The following is a 15,752-nucleotide window of genomic DNA, read 5'->3' on the forward strand; positions in this document are numbered from 1 at the left end:
ATTGAAAACAGATTTCTTTGGCTCCTTTCTATGTGGAAATAGCAATATACCATGACACCCCTACAAAACCTGCTTGCATCTTTTTACATTTTTTTACTTTTTAAAAATTTTTTGTGCAATTTTTTTTCCCCCTCGTACATTGTCTTGACTTCCAGCAGGAAATATGGACGTGTGAAACAGGTTTTTTTTTCTACTTTCATACTATTTCTTTTTTATTTTATTTTTTTAAAATTTTGTTTTTTTTTAGTTTATGTTCATTCTAAGTGTTCTTTATTGGAGTGAGTGTATGGTGTTAAGCTAGATACAATTTTGTATTCTTAATGATTATCTGCTTTGCAAAATAACTTAATTTTTTTTTCTTAAGCAATATTAGCATTCACTTTACTTGGCACCATTGGCAAAAAAAAAGAGGAGAAATTATATATAAAAAAACTAAACAGATAATCAAGAAGGTTAAAAGAAATTTAAATAAATTCCTGGTAGCCAAAATCAAATGTAAACATATCTCTTTTTTAAAAAGTAATGTTACTTTGCCTTTTTTTTCCTAAGTCTAAATACATTAGCTCTTTTGCTTCTGCAGTTTAGTCATGCTTTAGCAAAATGTTCTTCTAAAGAACATTTAAAATAAAGTTTCTTATAGTGAAATAAAGTTTTTGTTTCATTTTACAGACCATAAGCCACTAATGCTTTGCTTTTTCATTTCTTTTTTTTCCTTGAATTCATGCACATCTGTTTTTTTTTAAATATATACAATATGTACAAACATCCACACGCTTCTGGTTCATTCAGACAAAACTATACAAATACGCAAATTTCTCTTGCCAAGTTATTGACCCTTTGTGAATAAAATATTTAGCAATTAATCAATATATTCCCTTTCAAATATTTCTCATTTCCATTTCTACCTTCTCTCTATATACAGAAACTGCCTACATTTTATATATTATTTTTATTTTTGAGATGAAATAGCCAAAACAAGAAATTTACTGGCTGGAACACAGCACCGATAAGTGCTCCCCTTCAATGGTCGAAATGTCCAGTCAGCTTGTTTTGCACGTGACTCTTCGGTCGGTCGATCAAGAGGTTTGTACGTTTACCAAAATGCTTTACAAATCATTGTAATTAAATAAGTAAAAATCTTGCGTGAAGTAAGGCCAGAAAATAAAGTGCCAAATATGAGAAGTGCATATGGCAATTGATATACTTGAAGGCGAGAGAGAGAGAGAGAGAGAGAGAGAGAGAGGGAGAGAGGAAGGGGGGAAAAACCACGACATTGAAAAAAGGAACTTTTTGCTGGAGTTACTTGGCCAATTCTCTCTCGGACCCCCCCCTCCCCCCACATTCCACTCTCATGGAAATACCCGTTTGCCTTAAAAACACTGACAGCTCTCTGGAAAAAAAATTCCCACCGTAGATGCACCGAAAACCAGCAGGTCTAAAAAAGTTGCATTAAAGTGAGTTTGCAGGGAGCGATTCTGATGAAGAACTGAAAGACGGACGTGCAATAGACACGGAGGAGGAATGGATGCCAGCAAGGCGGAAGGCGGGCAGAGCCTTTCCGAGGAGGATCCCGACATTGCCAGGTCTTGGAGATGATTGACAGGTGCAAGAATAGCATTCTTAGATTGTGGGGGTTTTTGCTTCTGCGTCGTCTTCTTTTTTTTTTGGTATAGTATTTGCCCAGTTCCACACATTGTTTTTTTGTTTTGTTTTAATGCAGCCCTATATGAAAAGGTTAATTAATTGCTTCTCCTCTTTCTTTCTTTCTTTCTTTCTTTCTTTCTTTCTTTCTTTCTTTCTTTCTTTCTTTCTTTCTTTCTTTCTTTCTTTCTTTCTTTCTTTCTGTCTTTCTTTTTCAGAGCAACGAAGCAACTCGTGAATAATCCTTCCGGGTGTCACGTAACCCTAACCCACCCCATGATCCAACCAAAGAGTTAAGTTTCCAAGATGTCTTGCTGAACAAATTAAAAATTGTCCATGAAAGTGCAAATGTAATGAGCAAACATTACTGTTAAAATCCTGCCACCGATATTCTCGGCATTGCAGTCAGTCTTTTTTTTTTAAATTTTTTAAATAACTAAATCATTTTTTTAATTTTTTTTTTTTTGTAATTGTTGTTGCATGTTTCTGCTAAAAACAGAAAAATGAAAACAGTCTGAAAAGCAACGTCACATTGCTAAGGGATGCTGTTGCCTCCGTGGCCACCCTCTCTTGCTTCAAGTTCCTTGGCCTTTTTCAATTCTTTCACTCTGAAAAGACAGAAAGGAGAAAAAAAAGGGGTGTGAGAAACCACAGCCGCCCAACGCTTGGGTGGGTGGGGGGAAATGGTATTAAACAACCATCTTTTCATTTTGCAAAATAATAAAAAACCTAATCCAGTCCCGTTTTCCTCCGGCAATTTCAGCAACAGCTTTAAACTCCCATCAAAGTAAACTCTAAAAGGGCACAGCCACATCCTAAGTAATTTCTAATCCAATCCAAAAATCCCAGCCTTGCTACAAGGAATGGAACTTGAGATCACCACCACCATGAGAACTATTGAGCCCCGAGTCTGAGACCATCTCTCCAGGCAGACTTGGAACCCATGTCTAACATCTGGGGTTTGGGGGTTCTTGTCTCCAATTTTTCTGCACTCTCCACGAGGTGGTGCTGCTTAGCTTGAAGAAGTTAAAAAATCCTCCAAGAAAGCATGCTAGATAGAGATGGGCATGAACTGGTTGGTCTTGGTTCGTCCCAGTTCATCAAGCCAGTCCAGCCCCTCATCAGGCCCAGCTTGTGCTAGAGATGGGCATGAACCGGTTCGTCTTGGTTCGTCCCAGTTCATTAAGCCAGTCCAGCCCCTCATCAGGCCCGGCTTGTGCTAGAGATGGGCATGAACCGGTTCGTCTTGGTTCGTCCCAGTTCATCAAGCCAGTCCAGCCCCTCATCAGGCCCGGCTTGTGCTAGAGATGGGCATGAACCGGTTCGTCTTGGTTCGTCCCAGTTCATTAAGCCAGTCCAGCCCCTCATCAGGCCCAGCTTGTGCTAGAGATGGGCATGAACCGGTTCGTCTTGGTTCGTCCCAGTTCATCAAGCCAGTCCAGCCCCTCATCAGGCCCAGCTTGTGCTAGAGATGGGCATGAACTGGTTCGTCTTGGTTCGTCCCAGTTCATTAAGCCAGTCCAGCCCCTCATCAGGCCCAGCTTGTGCTAGAGATGGGCATGAACCGGTTGGTCTTGGTTCGTCCCAGTTCATCAAGCCAGTTCAGCCCCTCATCAGGCCCAGCTTGTGCTAGAGATGGGCATGAACCGGTTCGACTTGGTTCGTCCCAGTTCATCAAGCCAGTCCAGCCCCTCATCAGGCCCAGCTTGTGCTAGAGATGGGCATGAACTGGTTCGTCTTGGTTCGTCCCAGTTCATTAAGCCAGTCCAGCCCCTCATCAGGCCCAGCTTGTGCTAGAGATGGGCATGAACCGGTTCGACTTGGTTCGTCCCAGTTCATCAAGCCAGTCCAGCCCCTCATCAGGCCCAGCTTGTGCTAGAGATGGGCATGAACCGGTTCGACTTGGTTCGTCCCAGTTCATCAAGCCAGTCCAGCCCCTCATCAGGCCCGGCTTGCTTGCTTTTTCCACCTCCTTGGCTAATCTCCCAGTCATGAGCAAGAGCCCAGAGTTCTCTGCATACCTTGTTCTTTTGTCTGAGCCGGAGATCAGCCAAGAGGGTGGGGCAGAGAAAGCCCGAGCTGTTGCTGGAACTGGAAGATCAGTTGAGGAGGTGCTACTCCGTTGGGCCTGGTGAGTGGCGGATTGAGCCAGAGGAGGTGGAATAAAGTGCAACGAACTGGAATAAAGTGCAACGAACCGGTTCGTGCCCATCTCTAAAGCATGCACTTCCTTGTAATTTTCCTCCTTTCTTAGAAAAGGCCTCACTCATGTTTACAGTTGTGTAATCTTAAGACCCATGTGGCCTTTTCCTTGTTCTTTCTGCTTGGCCTTCGTTTCTTATTGCTTTGGTAGCAGATCGTTCAACCCCATGTTATTGCAGGAGCAGCCACGCAGAAACCATGACTTGACACGGAGGTGCTTAAGTGGGACAGAGAATCTGGACCCATGCAGGCATCTCTTCCCCTTCTCTTGACTGGAGGGCCAGGAAGTCTGAGGTTGCAGGTCAACAGATCAACCCGGCCTTCCACCAGACCACCACCACCACCAACACCACCCTTCTGTCGCCGTTGATTCATGCAGTTGCCCAGGGTGTGCCAGGAACTTTTCATGAGACCCAATGGGAGGCAATGTCAAGGATGAGTCAAGCAGCTGGGTTGCTGCTCTAGTTGGAAATGCAACATGCACAAGGCATTACCGAACCATCTGGCGACCCAACTGCCCATGTAGTGGAGACAAGCTGAATGAGCCAGGGCGGTCGTATGAAGGGACAATCGGGTGGACTACTCATCCTGCCACCTTCTTCTCTGCATGCAAATCGGGGGCCAGCCGTACTGTTCCACAGAGCATGGCAACATGAGCCTCGGGGAACAGCCTGCCAACTGTTCTTCTGTAGCCGCTTGACCATCACCGGCCTGTCTGTGCCACGCAACCCTCCTGTGCCCCCTTGAACTAGCATACTGCCCTCGAGCGTGACGGAGGAGGCCCTTCCCTCCTACTTGGAGCTGAAACAAGGTCTAATGCCTGGTCCAGCTGCACATAGTCCATAGAGAATCAGGTATGGCCTTACCCAGGACTTTGGGTAGCACGATGTGTCTTAGGGCAGTGGTCCTCAACCTTGGGCCTCCAGATGTTCCTGGACTTCAACTCCCAGAAATCCTAGCCAGCAGAGGTGGTGGTGAAGGCTTCTGGGAGTTGTAGTCCAAGAACATCTGGAGGCCCAAGGTTGGGCACCACTGTCTTAGGGGGACTCGCGATCCATACTGGACATGATATTGACCAGCAACACTTTGCATGACCAAGGCAAAGCTGCCTGTTCTCTTCCCTTCTCCCCTTAGAAACCTTAAAGAGTTTCTGTCTTCTACCCTGGACCAGCCAAACTCCCGAGAATCTTACCAAGCCTCTCAGGGTTAGAGGGAGCCTCCACTATCTCATGGGGGCAAAGTGGGTTCTGAAGCAGGAAAGGAGAAGTTTGTGGCAGTGGGAGGAGGAGAAATCAGTGTTTCCCCAAGGCAGAACCTACTTACGTCGCCCTTCTGTTTAGCCCTAGGCCAGCATGTACAGTAAAAGCCACTTCTGCTGGGTTGTTTTTTGTGGTTTTTTTTTTTACAGCTGGGATGCGCACCCTTGGTCAAAGCAGGAGGGTCCTTTATGGGCGCATGCCAAGCCACACCATGTCTTGGCTCAGGGAGTAGGAGAAGAAGTCACCCCATGCTTCACCGTCACCTTCAGCTTTGGCCGTATGGCAAGCATGCATGCCGATTTTTGCAACAGTTCATGTTGGAATGAAACACCGAAGCCACCCTCCCCATTAGGCACCCTTTCCTGGGTCTCTAGAACGTAACCACCAGAGCCACAGATGAGGGACATGTTTCCCTTAAATTTCAGGCTTGCTGTTTCATGCACAGCTGAAGGTGCTGAGGACCTTCCGTGGCATCCTGAGAGGGCCTTCTGAGGCTCAGGTGCAGAGAATTCTCAGGTGAGCTGTGCTGTGCCTTAAAGCACTAGTCCCCAACCTTGGGCCTCCAGATGTTCTTGGACTTCAACTCCCAGAAATCCTGGCCAGCAGAGGTGGTGGTGAGGGCTTCTGGGAGTTGTAGTCCAAGAACATCTGCGGGCCCAAGGTTGGGGACCAGTGGCTCGGCTGTCACATGCGACGGCCAAGAGGATTCTGTGGAACGGGCCGCCATAAATCCATCCATTAAGTTGCCGCCCTGTATCTCTTTAGCCCATCAGCTGAACCCTCAAATTCAGGGAACTCATTAAAAAAAAAGAAAAAGAAAAAGAAAGGAAGCCCTCACAGACCTGGAGACAAGCAAAACAAAGCTTGCTGTCTCTGTTTTGGTCAATATTTCTGCAAGACATCAGCCTTGAGGATGGGAAACCTCAAGAAACCGGTTCTTCTTTCTGTTTCTGGAACCTCTCATGGCTTTAAGATAGAAATCAGTGGCTGAAGTAGGATAGATTCAGGATTTCAAAAGAGAGAGTAAGGAAGGACCATACTTCATTCAGAAGGTCTTGGGTGACCCATTATGCTTCTCTGTCTCATTTTTACTGGTTCCTGATGACCCTAAAAGTGATACCTGCTGCATAGGTCTGGTATTGATTTTTTGCTTCTTGGGCATCATGGCGTCGCCCCAATTGAGGAGCAAGACAGTTGTCTGTTGCCTTGACTCCGATTTTTGAGGGTTCTTGAAGGCTTAACTCCGTCCAGTGCCAGAGACTCAAATGAGGAAAACTGGAACAAAAGTACTTGGAAGATTGGGGCCTTTTTGGATGCGCAGTAAGATCATGAAAGGACCTGACAGCAAACAGGGAGACGCCCAAAATAAACCCAAATGAGAGCAAATCAAACGCTTTCTCACTGTACATTCCTAAAAATCTTTCTCATTAGCCAAGGAATGAGTCCCTCTGTTGTTTATCAGGATCTCACCCAAATGTAAATGGAAGACTACTGAGTAAATACTGGTGGATCTGCCTAGTTTTCGAGGAACCCAAACAGATTCAGTCCCACAAACAGTGCCTAGACATCAGTGAAGCCATAGGAGTCAATGCGAGGGAAGAGATTACTGTACATGATTTCAACAATGCTAAGGAAATGATAGCACCCCTTTCTAAGAACTAATTCTACATACATTTTGTCTTGGTATAGCTCTTTGAAATGGTTACTCAGGTACATGTCCTGTTGGGTTAAATGGGCCATAGGTCTCCGTAAAAATGCAAAGGGGATCAACTGAATCTCATGCGTCACCCAAAGCGGTAGAAACAGAAAAGGAGGTTGTGTTAGGGATGTGGGAGGCCAGGGGAGTTTTCTGTTGAGTAGAAGGAGAAGACAAAAAATACAGAAGATGCCAAACTGGTTTGGTACTTGCTTTGATAGATGAGAGGATGTGATACAAAGATATGTGAGAACATGGTCTGGTCATCATAAAACATTCAGTCTCTATATGGCAGAAGGGAATCGCACAAAAATGTCCACACACACTCATTTTCTGAAGGATGTCCTCACTTCCCTCTGTACTCTTTCCTGCAAACTAGATAACCGTGTGTCACTTATGGGGAGGGAAATGTGTGTGGGGAGAGGGTTCCACCAGTGAAAACCAGCTTCAACAGAATGATGCTCCTCAGTCGAATTGCACAGAAGGAAAAGATTCAGTCCCAGCCAACTCTGACCTCGTTGATTATCAAAACCCACCCGCTCCCAGATGGTGCCATCTGCATTTCACACAAGAGGAGACACGCACGCTCTCTCACATACATGCACATGAGGTGACTTTACATCTAGTTTGAACCTGGCCAGCGGCTGCCTGCAAGGGCCGCATCCAGAGGCCCGTGTGTTGCCAAAATGCATTCTCCCGCTAGCGAACAAACCCTAGAAAACGGACCACGTCTTCACGAAGTGCCTTTTCCCTCTCTCGATCTTCCTCTTTCCCGTCCTCACACCCTCTAGGTCTGACCTGCAAGAGGAAAGCCTGTCCTTGGCGCCGGCTGTGTTCTAGACTCCGAGCCTCGTGCCCAGTTCGTGCGGGAAGCCGGTCAAAACTCGGCTGCCTGCAAGAAGAGGCTCTCTGTGCAAGCGAAGAGCGCTCTCCTACTCCCAAGCCTGAATTTCTCTAACATTAAAAGCTAGCTGATGCTGGAGAAGTGGATGGCAGGTGGCCACCCACGCATGACATTGTGCATGTTCTCCTACCAATGGGGGATGTCCCAATATCCTTTAAAATTGACTGCCGTGTGTGACTATTTTCATACTGGGATGGTGCAATGAGAGTGACCTCCCATAACGAGTGAGGCATTTGATCTAGGTTGTATTACTTTAGGACTGCATCCTGAGGACTAGAAGCGCTCGGCTGGGAGCTGCCTACAGATCTGCCCACGCCCGGGGGAAGAAGATCACCCTGGGGGCAGCTGGAGTCGAAGCAGCTCTACCTGAAGTGAAGACTCTTCCCTGACAAGCAGGTATGATGATAGCGGCACCTGCGTTTGGAATCACACGCTTCCATCCTCTAGCCACTCAGAAAGAAAGGTATAGCCAAATTTCACCCACCCACCCGCCGTCACCCAGAAGAGGGTTTTCCTTGCTAATTGAAAATATGGCCAGAGAGGCTGCGTTAGGGCGTGGGAGCAATGGTAGAAGCAGAAGCTCTGGGAAGCCGGGAGGGCCACAGCCTCTCCCCCATTGAATCCTGCCCCCCCCGATGATTATTCGGTGAGCAAATGAGTTCAGTCTACGGAGGAGAAGGGGTGGGAGAGGTTTCCAGAGCAGAGAATGGCTGCATGAAGGAAAAAAAAAGCACATCGCAAAGCCGCCCGGCGCCAGAACTGACGGCCGACATGCCCAGCCACCGAAACGCTGGATGAAGGAGGCAGCCAAATCGGTCGGGTCGATGCGGGAGGGTTCGGAAGAAAGAGCCAGGAGGGAGTGGATGTGGCGCGGGGTCCCCAGGCAGAGCTTGAGAAGGTCGGTTTACCTGTTGCTCTCAGAGCCATAAGGGCTCCTCGTGGGTAATTTAGGGAGGGGGGGCTCCTCCCTGTCCCCAGCGCTCTGATTCGGGCAGGAAAGCAAAAACAGAGGGAGGCCCCGCCAGAGAGACAGCCACCCTCAGTCTGTCGCCTGCACCGATTTAACCCACAGATTTGGCACTCGAAAGCGTTCCGCTCCTGAAAGAGGCAAACAGGACAAAAATTACTTGGGGGGGGGGCCCTTGGCCACGTTTGCCACCGCCGTCGCCAGGGCCACAGGGCTGCGTTCCATCTGGGCCACCGCTGGACGAGGGGCTTGGACCTCCGTTGACCTCTCCAGAGTGGACTAGCGTGACCTTGACTTTTCTTTCTCTCCCGCCCCAAAAGGAAGCCTTCGGCCCCCTCCCTGGCCTGGATCTGACCCTCAAAGGCCTTTGCGGCTGTGCCACGAAAAGCCAACCACTTCCCTTCTCCCTCTCGTGCAACCTAGTCCCCCTGAACCCTCGGCTCGCCCTTTCCTCTCCCCCCTCGGTCCTGGCCTGGCAGGATGTCTTGTGCGGCGCTGGGCGAGACCTTGCTTTTGCCCAAGACCCCTTGACTCTCCTGTCCAGCTCTCCCTTTGGGGAACGCCGGCGGCCCCTCTCCTCTGAAGAGAAGCGCCGGACCCTACCTCCCGAGGCAACTAAACAAACGGTCAAGGACACCACTTGACGGGGGGCCTGCCCTGGAAGTGCCACTAAAACAGGTTCCCCCTAAGGAGAAGGTAGGGTTTCCATTAAAATCCCAACAGTTTCATGGAGGAAGAGGAAGGTCTGAACCTTAGGATGCAAGGCCCGTAACCATGGACTCCATCCCATTTTCGACGCAAGCCGAGCTACCTGTTTTATATTCCCCCCCCCGCTCTTGTGGCCCTAATGACCAGGCAGATGGGCAGAGAAGGAACTGGCCTCCCTTCTCCCCCACCGGAAGGGGGCAGCCGTCCCCTCTGGAAAGCCCCCCCTCCAACTTGAGAGCTGGAGCTGCAAGGCATGAAGGAGGGGCTCTGCTACCCAATGGAGATCAGGCACGGTCAGTTCTAGCGCCTTCCTGCGGCCAGCCCATCACCTGCAAACCGAATGCAGTTTAAGCCTTGGTTCCGGGTGTGCTGCGACGGGCGACTGCCAGATCATGACTCTGCTTGCCTTCTCCAGGGGCCCCACTCCTGCCCAGGCTGCCTCCACCCCATGTCGGTTCCAGCAGCTGATCTCCCCTCCCCTTTAGAAGACTACCTCCCACCAGCCTTTCCGAAGAGGCGCCACACAGCTCCGCCAGGCCAGCTATGGAGCGACGGGTCATGCCCCTTGGGCCTGCCTCAGCACCCAGGAACAGGCACCGATCAGGATTTGTGGAATCGGGACGGACCCCCCCCCCCGTCTTGACACTTGGGTGTCACTTGGGTGTGCGATGCAAGGGGACAGCTGGCCAGGGTGGAGGAGGGTGCACGGGGAGCATTAAAGGGGCAGCGAGGTGTGTGTGTGAAATGCCAGGGGCTTATGGGTCTGTGATGCCCGGCAAGGGGTCAGCCAAGGAGGAGACCTGGGGCCGGAGCCCATCCCCCCTGTGAGTCCCGAGAGTTGGTCTGGGAGAAGGACTACGACGATCCAGGGCAGGGGCCTCTGAGCTGCTTCCCGACAGGAAAGGCCAAGGGCCAGGAGAGAGGGGGCGCTCGCTTCCCTGTTCCCAGGAGAGGCACCAGCTCCACCAGCTAACCCCGAGGGGGGGCGATGAGTCCCACTCAACTGGGGCACTGGTAGCGCCGGCGCAAGGGAAGGAGGACAGCGGATGGACGCCCGACACATGCCTCTACCCGCCCTCCCTGAAAGGGCCAAGCCTGGCCCTGAACGGGGGCTTGTGGGTCGCAAGGAGACGGGAAGGGAGACCAGGACACTGTTGGTCCACTTCTGCGGGACGAGGGCAGGCCAAACCGGAGGTGCGGGAGGGCAGTGACGGGGCACCGCAGGGCAGAGCGCCCAGTTCAAGAATGAGCTGCCTTTCCCCAGCAGCCGGGAGCGGATGGATATACTGATGGGAGACCCAAGCCTGCAGTATTTTATGCCCAGCTCGTTGGCCTGCTTCCCCCCCCCCCAAGGAATGCCAGCACGGCTCTGAGCGTCTCTTTGGGAGATCTGTCCTAACCCAGTGCCCCCCCCACTGGAAATGCTTGGGGTTCGGCGGGTGGGAGGGGGTTGCTTCGGCAATCTCCTGCGAGAGCCCCACCAAACGGAACAGAAGGAGACAAGACGGCTGCCCTTCTCAGGAGGCCCATTGGACTGTGGCGTGAATCCTAAGATAGGGCGCTGAGAAGCTGCCAGGTTTTGCGTGGGGAGGCTTGAGAGCTGCCCCCCCGAGCCATGGGGGGAACAAGGAAGACAGAAAAAGAAAGGGACCAACACAGGGCTTCACAGTGAAACTACTTTCTCCGTTGCTGTTGCTAGTTTCACGCAGAAGACAGAGAGAGAGAGAGAGATGGAGAGGGAGAGAGATGTCTTTGGGTCCTTTAGTCTAAGAGACATATTCCAGAAACACTCAAGACATCTGATCATTCAGAAGATCCTTGTCTTCCATCCCCTGGAATTCTGGTCTGAGCAGTCCCGGCACATGCCTAAGACCAGGGAAGTCCAAGAAGGCAGAAGCCAGGAGGATGATATAGAAGAAGGAGGGGTGTGAAGACCCAGGGCCTTTCAAGGGCCCCCTCCCCAAAAATCTCTTGCGTTTGGAGAGACAGCACATTCAGGGGCAAAGCAAGGAGGCCATTGCCCCACCCAACACACACACACACACACATACACACAAACTGGCTGTACAGTGTCTCTCCCACCCACAGCCCCCAACACGGCTTGCCCCTGCACCCCACCTCCCCAGCCCCCACAGATCTGTCCTTCCAACTTTGCTTCTTTGCACTGACTTCCAGAGGTACCCCCCCCCCCGCTGGCAAGGCGGCACTGCCCGGGGGGGCTCCAAGGGCACAGAGCAGTCCCTGTGGTGCGGAGCACGGGAGGGGGCACTTGGGGCAGGCGGGGGTCCCCCCCCACTCCGACCTCCCTCCCATCCAGGCTGTTCTGGGTGAAGCGGCACCATCCGGGGGGGGGGACACAACTGCGGGGGGGGGGGGTCCCGAGCCTTCGGCCACCCCATTCCATCCTAGCAGCTGATGCCATCTCCCTGCTCCGGAACCCACAGAGGGGCTGCCCCCCCAATCCTCATGCGCTGTGCTAAGCCGCTTGGCCACTGCTCCAGACCCCCGGGGAAGTCCTCTGGACCTTCCGGCCATCAAAGAAGGGTACGTTTGTCCAAGACTGGGCAAAGCACCGCCGCAGGGGGGGGGGCGCCCAAACCTTGCTTGCAGGCTGTGAACCTCTCGTAAGGGGTTGCAAAAGCCGACAAAGCCCGTCATGGGGGGGCATGACACGGGGAGGGCTCAGCGCTGCCCCCTAGGACAGCGGTTCCTGGGGTGGGGTGAGGGGAGTGGGTGGAAAACAGGCACAGGTTTCTGCCCCCTCCCGTTTCGTCGGCATGCCCCATGATGGATGCTCACGACCTTCCCGCCCATCATGCACCCGCTGCCACAGGGGCGAGATACCATCTGTGCCAGCAGGATTAGTAACTGCAACAAAGTTAGTCTGGCAGGGCCTTTCGATTCCCCAAGAGGGTTGAATGGATATGAAAAAAAAGACTTATGCCATTAACTCAGCTGCAGCCCCCCATGCAAGCAAGCAGAAAGCAAGAATAGATGTATATATATCTGGAGATATATATAGATATATTTTAAATGGAAGAGAAACAGTCCAGCAGGCATCTACACTCACCCTTCCGTACCGCCTATGGTCCACGAGAGGGCTTCAGATGGGCAAAAGGATAGCAAACAGCGATTAGGACACACACAGAGGGCAAGAGAGAGAACTTTTATTCAACATTGTTCCGACCAACGAGGGTTGTCTACTCTAGAGGAGAACGGGTAGGGAACAGGAGGACAGAGCACTGGTCTCCAGGATGGAGGCAAGGGGGGGGGCAATGCTTGTAGCAAGAGGCGGGAAAGGGGTAAGATGGGAAGGGTGTAGAGATGTGAAATTTCGAAAATTTTCCCATTTTTTTCCCGGGGGGAAGGGAAGAAAACGTGTGTGTGTCCCGTCCCCCCCCAGCCCGTTCAGGAAAAAATGGAAATTTTCAGAAATGTTACATCTCTAGTCAGTGCTAATGCAATTATTGTGCATTTTTCCCCGGGGGGGGAACCACCAGGGAAAAAAATGGTTCTTTTTCCGGAAAAAAAAAATGGACATTTTCAGACATTTTACGTCTCTAGTGATGGCTAGAGGTGCAGGCTTTCCACAGCTTCTGTGACCCAAAAGACCAGGAGAGGCAGGCTAGTCGCCCGCCCCCCCCACACCGCCAGGGACCAGGTGGACTACAGACCAAACCCAAGGACTTTAAACACGGGCCAAGACCCGCTAACCATTTCTGACGTTTCGCTGCTTTTCGCAGGCGCCAAGGCAGATCTGAAAGGCAGATGGGTCATTGGTGCTTCCAAAGGACACACCTCGCTTTGCGGACGAGTTGCGACATACAAACATACACATCTTGAGTCTTTCATACACTTCTGCAGACCCCCGCCATCAGCTTCGCTACAGAGAGGAAGTCAGGCGAGGTGGGAACAGCTGGGGGCCCCCCCCTCAACTTTCCCCAATAAGACGTGGTGGTCAGCGCCCCAAAAGGCAGCGGTTACCACCCCCGGCATTGATAACTGCAGCACTCCCGGGGCAGGAGGGTGGGGGGCAGCCCCCCAGGAGACCCTGTTCGCTCTACCTCCTCCATACCCTAGATCAATTGGGCCTCTGGCAGATGTGGGACTCGGGTCTACCTGCTCCATGCCTCCCACCAGGATCCTGCTAGCTCTGACAGTGAGTGAGTGTTCGGGACGTATCCAGAGCATGACACCGGATTTCCCATATTCCACGAGGAAGCCTGAACCGCTGGATCTTCAGACATCCCCACTCGCTCGGTTCAGCAGGGATGCGGGAGAGAGCCTTCTCTGGCCACTCTCGGGCTGCGGGGCTCCCTGTCAAGAGAAGCCGGGCTGACCCCTTCCAGCGGTCTTTCCACCGACAGGGGGAGACTCTTTAATTCAGTCAGGTTCGGGGTAACAGACAAGAGGGTTTCTCCCACGCCATCCTTCCTTCCCCCCCATTGCATGACCTGCATTTTGGCATTGCCATGCGCATCTGCGTAACGCACAACCTGTTTGTTCCGAAGGTACCCCGTGGCCTGGCGTGCCCTACAGCTACATGGGCTGAAGGGGCCGGGTTGCCAGGATGAAAGCCGTGTCTGGTTTCTTGGGTCTCCCTCTGGCCACATCTTCGAAGAATCACAACCGCAACGAAGGAGCCCTACGGAGCCCTGAACCCAGGGGAGATCAGAGACTCGGGACCTCGAGATGGCCCCCACTGCAAATCCTTAGTGCTTTGCCCGATTCCAGCTGAAACTCAATGGGACTTTTCCCCAAACCATCATCCCCAACTCGCTCACCTGATCCGCCCAAATGCAGTGCAATTGACTTACTCTCTGGTAAACCGTCCCCACTTTTCCCAAAGGCCCTTTCTCCAAGCCGGGGGGGGGGGAACAGGGGGCACTTTCGAATCCAAGCACCCCATGCCCGAGAGGCAGCTCCTTGGGAGGGGTGGTGATGGCTTTGCCACCTCGGCAGCCCTTCCATCGCAACACAGCCAAGGGAGCGCTGTGCCCTGAGAGTGGTCCCTGACTCCCACCCTCACCCACTGCCTTCTCTAATGCACAGCTTCCCTCCCTCCTGCTGAGTCCCTCCAGTGGTTGAGGCACCGGGAAGCTGCAGAGAGCGGGGGGGGGGGGGCCTCCTCTGCCCCTGCCATATGCTCAGAGGATCACAATGTGCCGTGCACGCAGAGAAATGTTCCTGGCCCTCCCTCTCCTCTCAATACCCCCCCATCAAGAACTGAGGCTTTATTGCTCCAAAGGGCGTCTCTCCTCCTAAAAAGATTTAGCGGAATGGGCCACTTCCCGCTTCCTGCATGAAGGAAAAAAAAATCTAGCAAACCAGGGAGATGGGTGAGATGATCCTTGAACTGCTGTCTTTCTGCATGCAGGTCAGGACTTTTTTTTCTGTCCCCAAATGTGGGGGGAGCATTCCAGAACTCGACACCTTCCCACACATTCCAAAACAGCCCGTCTTGCTCCAGACACGTATGGAAGGGCTCCCTCGTTCATCCGGGGCCTCCTCCTGCACCCTCTCCTCATCTGATAGACCAGAATATGATTGGCCATCAGCCTTTTCTCCTTTGATGGCTGGGACGGCCCGCTTGCTGTGTGCAGACCGTCTCCCCTGCGTTTGTCCCCACTGTTAGGAGTGGCTGGCACCTGGTTTGGCAGGAAGGTCCAACATTTCCCACACCCACCCTGAGTCAAAGATGCCCAAACACAGACCATGGGAAGGAGGGCTGGTTTCCCCCCCCGCTTTAAACCTGCTTCCTTTGCACCTTGGCCATAATGACAGCTGGAACGTGATCCCCAGGACCCCCCCATCCCGGTTGATTTCATTTATTTAAAATATTTTTACCCCGCCTTCCTCCCTAAAAGGGCTCAAGTCAAAGGTTAAAAATTTGGCCTCTAGGTTAAAAAGATTCCCAACTTTCCTGAGAAAGCACAGAGCCCCCATGGAAAGCAATCCGAGGATGCCCCTCGGAGGATCTGGCGCTGCTTAACGAAGGACACTCCCCGGCCATTCGTCCTGCACAGGGCCTGGAAAAATCTCTCCAGATGAAGGTCACCATGAGTCGTACCCAACATCCAAGCAGATCCTCAGGGTTGTCATCCCACCCTCTTTCCATCGCAACCCACCGAGACCACGCCAGTCCCAAGTCCACCGAGCTGGAAAAAAACGGGATCCAGGCTCTCCCTCGGAGAAGCGTTTGTAGCCTCCCCGTCTGGATCCTGCAGGACATCCCCTCCCTCCAAGCTTTCATAAGCTGAAAAAGGCTGGGGAGGGCATGTAAGGGGTGGGTGGACTGGACCCCCCCCCCAAAAAACCCCCCACAAACCTGGGGGGGTGTATTCTCAGGACCCAGGAAGTGAGGCTTCCTCAGCA

General features: G+C 51.9%; 1 protein-coding gene across 4 annotated transcripts in view; it reads right to left on the reverse strand.

The window, feature by feature from the left end:
* Positions 1 to 1,753: 1,753 nt before the first annotated feature.
* CAMTA1 (calmodulin binding transcription activator 1) overlaps positions 1,754 to 15,752 on the reverse strand; it is a 583,032-nt gene continuing 569,033 nt past the window's right edge. For 2 of the 4 annotated variants that reach the window (XM_072977723.2, XM_072977721.2), the window contains one exon: positions 1,754 to 2,249. In XM_072977723.2, the coding sequence (XP_072833824.2) occupies positions 2,177 to 2,249 (73 nt within the window). In that variant the 3' untranslated portion in view covers positions 1,754 to 2,176. Of the gene's footprint in view, positions 2,250 to 8,610; positions 8,801 to 12,447; positions 12,479 to 15,752 lie in introns of all 4 variants that reach the window. The other 2 variants (XM_078379134.1, XM_072977722.2) reach the window with 2 other exon arrangements.

The sequence above is a fragment of the Pogona vitticeps genome, chromosome 7, assembly GCF_051106095.1.
Source record: "Pogona vitticeps strain Pit_001003342236 chromosome 7, PviZW2.1, whole genome shotgun sequence".
NCBI classification, from domain to species: Eukaryota; Metazoa; Chordata; class Lepidosauria; order Squamata; family Agamidae; genus Pogona; species Pogona vitticeps.